The 13,450-nt window shown below is 40.1% G+C and overlaps 1 protein-coding gene across 2 annotated transcripts; it reads right to left on the bottom strand.

The window, feature by feature from the left end:
- Window positions 1–139: 139 nt before the first annotated feature.
- THSD1 (thrombospondin type 1 domain containing 1) lies at window positions 140–13,347 on the bottom strand. Of its 2 annotated transcripts, none has more exons than XM_039353292.1 (5): window positions 12,943–13,347; window positions 11,655–11,794; window positions 8,721–9,668; window positions 3,971–4,138; window positions 140–2,756 (listed from the first exon to the last, which is right to left on the bottom strand). In XM_039353292.1, the coding sequence occupies exons 2-5, from the start codon at window positions 11,710–11,712 to the stop codon at window positions 1,393–1,395; spliced, it is 2,538 nt and encodes an 845-aa protein (XP_039209226.1). In that variant the 5' UTR covers window positions 11,713–11,794; window positions 12,943–13,347; the 3' UTR covers window positions 140–1,392. The 2 variants fall into 2 exon arrangements, with proteins under 2 accessions (XP_039209226.1, XP_039209225.1); XM_039353291.1 differs by having other exon boundaries at window positions 12,939–13,346.
- Between the last annotated feature and the right edge of the window lie 103 nt (window positions 13,348–13,450).

The raw sequence follows: 13,450 nt of genomic DNA, 5'->3' as shown, positions 1-13,450 counted from the left end.
TTGAGAACCCCTGTTCTAAGGAAAGGTTTTCTGGCTGCTGCAACAGGGCTATAAAGAATGCTAGATCGGAAAGGCAGGTTTACTTGGCATCCTCTTGTCCTTTTTAAATTTGTATTTTCAAAACTGATGACTTTCTTAAATTGGAAAAAAAAAGGAAAGAAAAGTGAATCTTGACAGCTGCCTAATTATGTATGAAGATAGATGTGCATTTTTCACAAAAGGTTTTTTTTTAATTATTTTGAATAAGCACCATGTGTTTAAAGCTGTAACTTTTCAATTTATAATGTTTCAAATCTTACGACTCCGTGATGGGCTAAGCATAGCTTTGGGATGGATGTTCTCTCAGTCTTCTGGTAAAATGTGAACAATTATATTAATTCCTAATGTGTGAGAAATTATTAAGGACATTGACATCAGCCACATTTAATGCAATTAAAGCAGCAGCAATTGCAAAAATATGTAATCATAATTATTATATCATTGTCTTTCAAACAGCATAAAAATAAACATTAGCTCATTGTTGATCAATGTCTAGAATTTGTCTGTTACAAAACACTAATAACATTTCTTGTTTCACATTGTATTTTTTTTCACTTGCATTTTCTGAAAGAAACACTTTCTATAACTATATGCCAGTGGGAATAAACCAAAGCCAAACTGCTTCAATAAATTTCAACTGAAATTTATTGCAGTTTGCAAAGGAGGTTGACAAGGATACGTTTCCTTGTAAGGAGGATAATCTTTTTTAAAGTGGATTCTTCTGAAGCAGAATATTGCTTTGCAACTAAACAAGAGACGTAGGAGAGGACATCTAACAGGCTTGGCAACTTTGTAATTGGAGTTGCTGTGATGCAAACAGTGGTTAAAGAAGCATCCAGTGCTCGTCCAATACAAATGAATAGACCGGCTACATTCCAGCTGTGCCTGTAACCACACTAACCTCTTAATTAATACCAAATGCAGACCTCCAAGTCTGATTTTATAGGCCAGTGAATGCCATGGTGTAGAATGTCATAGACATTTTCACAGTCACTTAGCAGCCACTGACAAGGAATTCTGAGGATAGTAAGGGTAACCAATTTACAATGTGTTATATGCTCCAATATCAATGTCCAATACTATAAACTGAATATGTAAGCATACAGGCTAACTTTGGCCTTAAAAGCATCTATTTCTGAGACAGTTTAGAGAGAGATTCTACACAAGTACACATTTAGTCATTATTTTTGTCTTAGGGTATCATTTACTTTTTCCAAGTATTTGGCCTGCTTCAATGGAATGATAATTAGGCCTCCTTCCCTTCTTAAGGAGTTTTCTGTTAAAGTACATTTTGAAAGTTTAAGAGCTTCTGCAGTTGCTAACGCCGCAGCTTCCCATTTGCCTACGAGAAGTTCAGATCACCAAATTTTCAGCAGTTAAAGTACTTGTTTCACCTTCATTTAACTCAAAATATCCAGGCAGGTCAAACATTTGTTGTTCTAAGTCAATCAAACCAAAGGAAGTGTTGTCATAGAAGTGGCATCCAGTATCCGATGGAAAGCTTTGACATTTGCTCTTTCTATACTGTGAGGGACTCAGAGTCTCCAATTTCTGGTGACCATCCTTGAGAGTTAGGAAAGTAGACTCCTTCCTCCAAGCGCCTGCAGGATTTAAAACATGTCCACTTCTGGTTCTCCTATGTTCTGATTTATCAGCACAAGATACAAAAGATCCCAGTGGACGATTGTGAACCAGATCTGGCTTCTTCTCTGGAAGTTTCTGTTTCTGAGGAAGAGGTCCCCCCCAGCTCAATGACTCTGTGGTTAAAGGAACGCTGTGATACAATTCAAGTTCCATAGTGTTCTGTGCTGTATTTTTAGATTTAACACAATGTTGTTTTTCCATAACATGATTCCAGAGTTTGGCCCTGCAGTGGTTGAATGAAGTCTGACTTTGTGTAAGGGTAGACATGCTTCTTTTCCGAAATGGTTTTGCTCTTCTAGTTTCGTGGAAACTTGCTGTTCTTCTGAACTGTGAACTTTTTGGGTATCCTCTTTCTGTTGACTCTCCTTTGTTATCACAATATCTGGGATGGTTTCTTCCCACTAAGGAATGATTGGGGCTCAACACAGAATTGGCCTGCAATAATGTGCAATCCATCCTAGAACAGGGTCTGTCCCCTGATAACCTTAGATAATCAGGTGGCTGTTCTGGAAATGGAGATTTTATTCTAAACTTACTTGCAGCAGCTACCTCTTGGTTTTCTGTTTTCACCGTGTCCATGAGAGGGTTCTGAGCCACATGATAAACTTTGGTTGTTTCTGTAAGTCCCTTTTTCTTCATTTCTTTCAACTGCTGCTGGGCGAGGCGATAGCTATAAATGGGAGGGATGATTTTATGGGCACTGGACTGCAAACTCTCATGAACTAATCCTCCTCCATCTTCGGGGACCAAATGAAGGCTTCTCCTGAAATTCAAGGTTATGTCAGAAGCTTCTCCTGGGGAAAAACAAGAGGCTTCTCCCTCAGAAAAGCTTTCTTGTTGAGGTCTGTCTGGGCAAATATCCTCTTCGTCGGAATTTTTTCGGAAGCCAGGTGAATGAGTGGAGTCACAGTTAACTGGACTGCTGCACTTCTGGGTTCTGCAAAGCTTCCTCCATAAGGTGACAAGGATGGTTGCAAAGATTATAGATAAGCATAACGATATCCCAGTGATAGTTATTAAATTATTGGCAGCTCTTTCAGGAGATAATGGTTTGAGGAGGCCAGTTGTAGTGACTGAAACACAGAGCAAAGACATCAGAAAACACAATTTATAACTGCCAATCAACCCAACAAATTAAAAAGCTTACCGATTTTCACTCTATGGCCTTAAAGCATTTTTTAACTATTTCAGCATTGGCTTTCTGATATCACTGTATGCCAGAACTTCACAAGTTGAAATGCAATCGTTTTAAGACTAATTTCCGATGCTTGGATATATGTAGCTTTGTAATCACTGTTTTTTATTCAGATGTGGTGTTGGAGCTGGTCCAAAATAACTTTGGAACCATTTTTCTCTCTGTCATAACTAAAATTTATTGCACTATTAAAACATAGTACAAATGTGTGCTATTTGTGCAATAGTGACAGCTTCATTTGAACAACTTGATGGCTATTCTGGCTAGTCAGGAAACAAGGCATTTATAGTAAAAATCTACTTTGCTGGGACATTTTGGAGGTGCTCTTCGTGTTCATGATTTTGTGAAACATTTTTGAGTTATGTAAATTAAGACGGTGTAAAAGAAATAAGCTTGCCATCTCAACCAAGTCAGGTATTTGGGCCCACAGAAAGCTCTGTTGACCAGGAAGCAGACAACACCAAACAGAAATATTCTCTCTAAAGTAGGACGTGCAGTCAACCTAGTTAAATAAAGCACAGCAAGCTCTGTACCAACCTAAATCTTTTAGTTTGACATGTTGTGGACAGCAATTCCAAATAGGGCTTATCCTGAGTTTCTTAGGAACTTTGTAATCCTGGAGGCAAGGTTAAAAACTGTTAAATACAATGAGAGTCTCAGTATTTGCATAGCTGGCAGTCAAGAATAATTATATGACATCAATTGGTTAATAAGTCTACCTGCTGTATGGATATGTATCTCAATATGTAAACAATATATGGCAGCCTTTCCCAACCCAATGCTCTCTAGATGTATGGGCTTGCAACTTGTAAAATTTCCAGTGCGTGTCTACAATACCACATTTTCACTGGACTCTAGGAGGCTTTAAATGGCAGTACCTTGGGAAATGTTGATTACACAAATACATTCATATGTGCCAATCAGACACAACTCTATACTTGGGTTTCCTTCCTTCCATCCTGCCTGCCCTAGACTTCCATGCTGACTATTGTCCCCAGACAATAGATTGGGCAGAGAGATCTCTTGAATACATACAAAAATAATGTGAAGTTGTATAGACTATAGTGTTTTTGAAACATCAAGCTTACATACTGGGGCATTCCTCCAAAGAACATGGAGAAGTTTCTTGTTGCCTTCCCGAGCAACCGTGCATCATGTGGACGGTGGAAGACATGAGGCATTCCCGATAACGCTCACGAATGCCACCTCCACAAGTGGCACTACACGAACTCCAGGCTTGCCAGGTGCTCCAGGATCCTCCTAGGAATACATAAATTACATTACTACAGAGAGCCATTCTCTTAAAAGCTATCAACCATCCTGCAGAAAAAAAACAAGAATAATTTATTAAGTTCTAGAAAGTAGATGGAATCAAATTCCTTTTGGAAACTGAATTATCCCCAAACAAAATATAGGTATGACTTACAACCATGATTGAACCCAACATTTATGCTGCTAAGCAAGACATTTGTTAAGTGAGTTTTGCCCCATTTTTACTACCTTTATTGCTTAGCTGTTAATTGAATCACATTAGTTGCTAAGTTAGTAACACAGTTGTTAAGTGAATCTGACTTCCCCTTTGACTTTGCTTATCAAAAGGTTGTAAAAGATCACGTGACCCTGGGACACTGCAAGCGTTATAAATATGAATCAGTTGCCAAGCATCCACATTTTTAATCATCTGATCACGGGGATGCTGCAATGGTTGGAAGTGTGGAAAACTGTCATAAGTTACTTTTTTCAGTGCCATTGTAACTTTGAACAGTCACTAAATGAGCTGTTGTAAGTCGAGGACTACCTACAGACTATTAGTGACTTCTGTTCGTTATGGAGTAGACAAAAGATCTGATAAATTCACCAGAGTGCAGATGGTAGCAGAAGACCTGGGACTCGTGAATGCTATACAGCTGAAGCTGATGACTCTTCAAGAAAAGTGCATTTTTGTGGTGAACTTGCTTTTCCACTGACCAGAAACTAACTCAAGGCTGAATAGCAGGAAACAGTATCTATAGACATATGCCTACATGTATCACACTCTTTTCTTTTAGGGGTAAAAAACTTTATGCAAAATGAAGGAAGAAAATGAGTAATAATAAGTCAAACCAATGGAAGGCATAAGATAAAAAAATATATATACAGTAAATTGAGCTTCTACCCTCTTCCACATTCCATATTTCTTTATCCTTGCAACCCATCCTTGCTTCTATCTTATCTGTAAAATGACTTTTATTTCTTAAGCAGCACTTCTGCCTCACCAGTTATGCTAGAGAGATTAAAAGTGTTACTAACTGGGTATTAGTAGATACATTTTATATAAATATAAAAAGAGAAAGCCAAAAACATTCTTAGCTGCAACATAGTATGGTCTAATTCTATGGTCTATAGAATGTTCTCATCTTCTTGTTGTTCTGTTTCTCGATGGCTTTCAACATTCTGCACAGATAAAACCAACATATGGAATGTCTGATCTGAGGAGGGGGGGGGGGAAGTCTCCACTTTGTAGTGATAAACACTACAATTTATTTTCTTCAGACTGACACCTACTTCCTAATATGTGACATGTCATGTATATTGAAGTATTAAATGATTGTCACTGAGTGACAATGATGGAGGAGTCACGTGGTGATGGAGCAAACCTTTTCTATCCAGATGCTTCTAGATTCAGCCCCTCAGCACCTCCAGTTAAAGAAGGTACATATAATAAGTGGCAGGAGAGATTCAAGGCTAGAGAAATGTTGCCCATCAAAGTAGGCAATCCTAAGCAGCTGGTCCGATAAATAATTTGATGTTGTATAAATGTCCAAATTTCACATTGTGAGTGCTTAATGTAGACAAACATCATATGAAAAATTGTGCTGCTCAAAAGTTTGTTCAAACATTGTACTTCCCAATTATAACAATTGCCTGTTAATATGCTAGTTCTGGCCTATATCTCCAGATGACTCCTCTACAAATAGGGAAAAAAATAACCTAGTGAAAAGAACAGACCTGCTTTGATTCAGATCCAATTATATGTAAGTCATTTAGATTGTATCAAAATCTAAATACCACTGGGCTACAAGTTTCTTACCTTTCCACTAAAATATCTGCAGAGACAATTCAAAGAATGAAAATTAACAATGAGCCCTATCTTCTGGGGCTGCTGGGAACAATTGGAATGCTTTAGTCAACTTTCAGAAACATGAATTTGTCCGTTGCATTAAAGTTCTCCAGATTAAAAGTTCCCAGGTTAGTCACACTTGTTTACTATACCAGAAGAACCTGGTCAGCAAATACCTCTATATCAAGAGTCAAGAATGCTGTTGAAGGTCACTTTCATCTCTATTGAGTCAGGACTGTGTTCCCTTGGACCATTTCCTTTCTCCTTCTTTCCTTCCTGGTCAATGAGTTGCTAGGATGGGAGAAATCATTCTTGCGAGTGATGTGAAGCAGTTGGTTGGGAAGGTTTTTAATAACTTCAAAATAGGGATAACTGCACCAATATATGGATCATGATGTCTCATGACAGTTACCTTGTTTATGGCATGATTTTTCCCACTTGTCCACTATCTTAATTCTCATTTCCCTATACAATAAGTAAGAGCAGAGCTTGGATAGATAATGGAGTCAGAGGGAAAATGCAGCTCTACTGGAATTACCAGAGGGTTTATGCTGGCAGTCTTGGTTCTAAGCCTTTAGTAACACTTTCAAACTGAGAAATTAAAGAGGTGATTCATTTCCTGGCATAGAAGTCATGTTTAATTTTTGGATGTTGGGCTGCTGAGAAGAAAAGAAGCAAAACTAGTAAGAAAAAAAAAAAGCCTGCCAATTAGAGACCACAACTTCTTCATAATTGTAGAACATTTAGTGAATAAGACAATTTACCCCAGAGATGACCACTGTATGATTGTCAATGGCTTACCCTTGAAGTCTTCTGTCACAGAGAAAGTAGAAGGCCAAGTCACAAGCAGCTACCTATTCAATTGCCAGAATTATTTCTTGAGCAAGCATCACGCAACAGCCATGGTGAGACTGCCTTGTGCCCTCACCTCCTGAAAAGGTATTTCTCATAATGCCAGGCAACAGCCCGCTCTCCCAGTTGGAACTCATTCGTATATAGCTTGAAGAGTCAGTCCAAATTAGCCCAAACACACAAGTTGTATTGGTGGGCAATGGAAACTGAAACTTATGGTCCTATGTAGGAGTGTGGGTGCAGGATCCTAGCACAGAACGCCATATCCTTATATCACCCTGTGATAATCTGGCATTTTACAGATATGTTGGTCTGTGAATCTTGGCAGTTGTAATCTCAACACATTTGCAAGACACCATGTGTGATCTATTATCTACACAATAATCTTACTAAGGATCATCTATGTATTATGGGAAGAGATTCAAAACGGCTCTTAGTTCATTTCTTTCTAAGACCATGTGAGGCTACATTTTTAAAAAAAGACACGTGTTGCATGTCACACAGCAATCAGGATCATCAAATTTCTTTGGACATTTGCTATAATTAATTGAGAAAGAGAGAAGTATTTTCCCAGTTGGTTCAGCAAACAATTTGTATCTCACCAGAGAAATTTGGCAAGTTCTTGTGACTGGATACTCCTTTCTTTTTCTGGCTAATGTTTTCACTGTAAAGTCTTGTGGAAAATCAAAGCAGCTTACCCTGCCTTGCCCAAAGCAACCTGGAAAATTTTGTGACTAATCTGGATCTGAAGCTAGTGCTCACACATTAAAATTCTGCATCTCTGCATTATTTAAATTTACTTGATTTGCCTCCTCCTCCTCATCATCATATAGTATGTGTCTCCTAGAATGGGGAATATTTTTTAAAAAAAATATTTAGATAAAACAAGAGAAGATATATGACTTGGAATGAGGCAGGGGATACAGATTAGATGGTTATGAGATCTGGGCTGCAACAATCTGGAGAATTATTAGATGGCAAGGGAAAAAAAGCACAGATAGCCCTCGACTTACAACCATTCATTTAGTGACTGTTCAAAGTTACAACAGCACTGAAAAAATGACTTATGACCGTTTTTTCACATTTACGACCATTGCAGCATCCCCGTGGTCACGTGATCAAAATTCAGATGCTTGGCAACTGACATGTATTTATGACAACTGCAGGGATGCAGAGTCATGTGATCACCTTTTGGGACCTTCTGACAAGCAACGTCAACGGGGAAGCCAGATTCAATTAACAACCATGTTACTAACTTAACAATTGCAGTGATTCACTTAACAACTGTGGCAAGAAAGGTCATACAATGGGGCTAAACTCGTTTAACAAATGTTTTACTTAGCAACAGAAATTTTGGGCTCAGTTGTGATCATAAGTTGAGGACTACCTGTATTTTTCTTTGCAGCCATTCTTGTGGTGTTGTGGATTTTTGCAGCTTATGTCTGGTACCTGTACTTTAGAAGCCATGGGAGGGGGGGGAAGTACTAGAAAATGTCTTTCTTTTTAAATAAGAAAGGCAAGACTTTAATGGCATAGTCCATCCTCGTCTACAGAACTGCATACATAGGAGAGATGGTATATAGAATACACAATTTATCTAGATGTTTTAAAAATTCATAAGTTGCTCGTTCCTTTAATAGTTATAGGAACATAGAATACAATCCTTTCCCCTTATCGTTCATCTATCTATCTTTGTCAATGCAAAGTTTTACCATATTTAGCAGGAATCCTATCCTGTGTGTGTAGTTCAACCCCAATGCAGGCTTATTTGTAAAAAGATGATGGATTATGCTTTTGTATTATACTCTAGTTTCCAGAAGGAATATGCATCCAAGAAGACACTGAAATCCTCCTGTTTAAAATAAGACATTTTGGAAAAGTAATACAAACCAACATTCCTCTGGATTCGTACACATTCTTTTGCCCATGGTGTGGAATTCACTTGGTTGGAAGAGCTAAATTCAAAACAGTATTTGTTTGTGCCACTGTCAAACAATGTGCAACTGAGTTCTATCTGATGGTCCTCTGGATTCAAGATGCTTTCATATAGCTTTGACACCATTTGATCCAAAGGGTTATATTTAAATACAGCAATGCGTCCAGCAGAAGATGTGCACGGAGGAAAAACAACAGAAGCCACAACCAAAGACTCACAAAACACTTCTTCTGATATAACAAGCTTGTATCCAAATTTGCCCGCAAGATCTATAGGTCCTGATGAAGCAATGATTGAGCCTGTCTCTGCTGATTTCAGTAATGTAGTCATGTAGGCTTTTGGGCTAATCACATGGCAGTCCAATTTCACTGATTGCAACTCATAGAGAGAAAGGCTTTTCCTTGTTCTTAGGCCCAGTGTCTCATTTGAGATCAATGTCCCTAGTTCGTATAGGTCACTGGTTAGAATTACATCCAGAGAAATCACTGTTGCATTTATGGGACATAAATCTTCATTAGTAAACAGTCCAAGTTGAAAGGAATTCCCATGACCATCTGGAATCCTCCTCAAATCAAAGTTAAATATAGGCCATTTCACCTTGAGTAAAAGACTTTCTCTATTCTCTTGGGAATTAAGTCCTCTGATGTTTTCAGAATCCAGCTTGAACCAGTAACTCCCAGCGTTTGTAAAATGAGAACACTCAAAACCAACCACACCTTGATGCTGGTCTTCTGGAAGCTGTTTTTTGGCAACAATTTGGTTGGTGCTGGCTTCCATGAGTAGAACAGAAATGTTTTTCAGTGTGTCATTAGCATTATAATTCTGAAAACTAACAGATACTGTAACATTGCTTAAAGCTATATGAGTCTGTTGCTCCAACAGAAGTTTGATTGCTCCGAGAACTGGAAAATAAAAGGAATTTGATAGTATAATTAATGAGAAGAGCATGAAGAAGTAGAGCTTACACGATTTTTGGGAAATTTAATATAACCAAGTATAGCAGTCCACCTAAGGCACGGGTGTCAAACTCAATTGCGTCATGTGACGTATCGTGATGTATCATGACATTTTTTGCCACTGCAGAGCTGGGGTGGGTGTGGCCTGCCCATGATGCATCTGGCCTGCATCAAAGTTTGGCACCTCTGACCTAAGGCATGACAATTCTCAATATCTCTGAAAACTATACTCTGTGGGAAGGAATGCTAGAATTATGGCTCTAAAGCAGTGATGGTGAACCTTTTAGACACCGAGTGCCCCAAAACCAGCCCTGCCCCCACCTCACCCGCTCCACCCTCCTGTCCCGCCCCCACCCTGCCTGCCTGCCCGCAAGGCCACTCACTGCCGCCCAGGCAGCCCAGCAGCGCCATGGAGGCCATGCCCTCCACCCATGCCCCACAGCATCAACTGTGCATGATAGGGCGCGAGGGCAGAGTCCTGTCCCCACTTCCCGGCTGCCATGTCCTTGGCTGCGCTCCTCCACATGGGCCACACTTGGGGATGACTCTCCTCTGAGGGGGCTGCTGGTAAGGAGGGGGCCGCAGGATGAGGCAGGGCTGGGCAACGGCATGTGTGCCCAAAGAGAGGGCTCTGAGTGCTGCGTGCCATAGGTTCGCCACCACTGCTCTAAAGGTTGCTGCTATCTACCTTAATCTACATAACATGTAGTTCACAGCCTATTAGCTGCTTAATTTACAATCCCAATTTAATTTAAATTTAATTGGGATTGGACTAGAAGACTTCCAAGATCCCTTCCAACGCTGTCATTCTAGTATAACCCCAATTTAATGTAATTTAATACCAATGTTCATATGCAGAACAGATGAAAGATTCAAACAGCCCAATTTTGTTTTTCAGAATAGTAATTCTGTCCAAAGTATATGCATATGTACAATTGCTGAATTATACAACAATTCAACTGCAGTAATGAACTGGCACTTATAATGTGCTAGGTCCATTAATTCTCTCATTCTCAGCTGTTTTTAACAAAATTAAGTACCTCTCTTAACCACAAGCAAGAAACCCCCACTGTCTCCACTCCTCCCTCCTAAATCTTCTCTCCCTTACCATTCTTACAAACAAATAATTTTAAAGCCGCTACATTATACAATGTAAAAGAGAGCAACTACATTGGCCAAACCTGCCTCCACTACTTTTGATTCTTTGTCCCGTACTGGGTTTCAATTTTTTTTTAGGAAGAACATCTGTTTTTCTAGAAAGTTAAACATTTAAAAACATTCACTAGCTAACATAAAAGCTAGTAGCTAAACCTTTAAATAGTTTCCTTGATATTTCTCAAAGAAATCATTTAAAACTATTTTATATACCAAGGTAAGAGACTTTATCTTCTGCTTGCTTCAATTCAATGGTGGCCGATGTTGTTGCTGTTAAGTCTAAGACAGTGTTTCTCAACCTTGACAATTTTAAGGCATGTGGACTTCAACTCCCAGAATTCCACAGCCAGCAATGCTGGCTGTGGAATTCTGGGAGTTGAAGTCCACATGCCTTAAAATTGTCAAGGTTGAGAAACACTGGTCTAAGATTTATTAAGAAATGTGATTTTGGATCCATGACACTGTCTGCTTCCTCACCATCTAAAACCACCATTGAGGGAGGGTCCTTTTCAAAGAAAGTCCACCCTTCATATATGGAGGGCAGAGAAAACAGGGAGGGCAACAGGCTAGTGTGCTTGCCCCAGTTTTCCTCCAGGGGTGTAGAATTTATAGGAGAAAACCATAACTCAAGTTTCCTCAAGTCACCTACTGAACCTCTTTCAATTTGGTGCTTTTTATTAGACATCAAGGGATGATGGGATTTGCCACTTCCTCCATCTGGATATCACATTTCAAAATGACAAGAGTGACGTAGCTAATTGTACCATATTTACTCACCATAGTCACAGAGCACAACTAGAAGTAGGTTTGGAAAAATGTTCAACCTCTGTTTCATCCTGATCTGGTGATCTCCCAACTCCTTTTATTCTTCATGTCCTATTCCAGCCCCAAATAAACTTCAGTTCTTACACATTTCTCTGAAATCAAAAGCCATGGAAATACAAAATCAGAACGGGATGCCTATTAGGTCTGGGAGGACCTGCAGTTCTAATTCTTAGACTTTCCAAGGTATCACTTTCCCTTGAAGTTCTATTTTCAATCTAATGTCCATCATCTTCTTCCAGCATAGTCTGTGGTCTCAGTGACTGGAGGATCAGGCTCCACCATATAGCTGTCATTGAGACTTTTATGCAAATAAGAAACTAATAACTACAAAGACCTCTGGGAACCAGACATTTGAAACTGGTGCTTCTCAGTACTTAAGTTGTGCAAAAGCTAACTAAATGAATTCAGAAGCTCAGCAAGAATACACCTCAATACGTAGGCTGGGCTAGCCTGGACTAGATATAGATTGTGTTGCCATAGCATGGCAAAAGCATCCAAAAACGTACCTTGGCACCATAAGCAATTCAAAATGTTCTTACACTGCAATGCCATTGTTTTAGAATAGAAATACACCTGCAAAAAAGTGGTTTCTGAATCCCATGAGAAGTCCCAGTGTCCATGAACAATCCATGCCTCTAGCAGACTAGACCCTATCAGTGTATTTAACCAAAGGTTCTGGGTCACAGAAAAATTGTTAGATATATGCATGCACAATATAATTCCATTTCAGGACACAAAGCTGAGCTAGACCCTTTAACACACTTTCAGTACTGACAATAACATATTACTCTCTGTATTTTTGACAGTCCTTTAAAGTTATTTTAACTCTTTATGATCAATTTATTTTCCCACTGCAGACCTGCTCCACTCTTGATCCTTTTAAATGTTTGCTGCTGTAGCCTAGGGGATCTGAATTTCAATTACATACTTCATTAGTTTGCAGGAAAATTATTGGGTAGCTCAGAAACTCAGCGAAAGAAGAAGAGGAAAAAAAAATGAAAAGGCTAAGAGAAAAATCCAAAAATCATGTTGGGACAAGAAATAAAGAGCTCATGTTCCACTGCACACGACCCGATTTCACTGAACTGATCAACTCCAGAGCAGAAACGGACTAGTGCAATCACAAACCTTTTAAAAACGGTATTCCCAAAGCAACCCAGCTAATAAGAAAAACAACACCGTCCTAGGAATATATCTAGCATTTTCCTTCTTCACCGACCATAACTCAGTGCCTACCTACTGATTCAAAAGCGCGCTGGGCAGCGGCGAGAATTCAGCAACTGCGGGACAAGAAGCGTAACAGGCGGAGCGTGAGGAGGGGACCTTTCCAGTTGGCTCAGTGAAAGAGTTCGTCCTCCGCAGTCCCGGGGCGTCAGGTGAAGAAGTTGAGGAGCAAAAGCCGCGGGGGCGCCAACAGCTGGCCTCGCCGCCGACCTCTCGCTCGTTTCTCCCCGCGTTGGGGGCTCATGTCTGGAGCGGGAGCACGGCGAAGACTTCTCCTCCTGGCTCCCGGAGGAGACGCGCCCGAGCTGGAACGGAGAGAGATGCGCTTCTGGCCTCGGGCGTGGTGCGAGAGAGAGAGAGAGAGACAGAGAGAGAGAAAGAGAGAGAGACGGGAAGCTGACAGGCTGGCTGGCCCGCCCCACTGGAAAGCGCTGGCGCAGCCGCCGAGTCCAGGCGGGTCAGGAAAGAAGCGCGTCCTGCCGCCTCTCACCGCGCCCTTCTGCGTGAGAAGGCCGCCCCCTTCC

Source organism: Crotalus tigris, unplaced genomic scaffold (assembly GCF_016545835.1).
Source record: "Crotalus tigris isolate CLP2741 ecotype Arizona unplaced genomic scaffold, ASM1654583v1 scf7180000018510.657491, whole genome shotgun sequence".
Taxonomy (NCBI): Eukaryota; Metazoa; Chordata; class Lepidosauria; order Squamata; family Viperidae; genus Crotalus; species Crotalus tigris.
The sequence above is the reverse complement of the archived record's forward strand: the minus strand, read 5'-3'. Positions and strand labels throughout refer to the sequence as shown.

Coding starts and splice junctions, on each gene's coding strand:
- THSD1 (XM_039353292.1), bottom strand. CDS start 11,712: ATGAAACAGAGGTTGAACATTTTTCCAAACCTACTTCTAGTTGTGCTC. Junction 9,669..11,654: donor AGTTGTGCTCTGTGACTATG/GTGAGTAAATAT, acceptor TTTATTTTCCAG/TTCTCGGAGCAATCAAACTT. Junction 2,757..3,970: donor TTCTTTGGAGGAATGCCCCA/GTATGTAAGCTT, acceptor TCTGTGTTTCAG/TCACTACAACTGGCCTCCTC.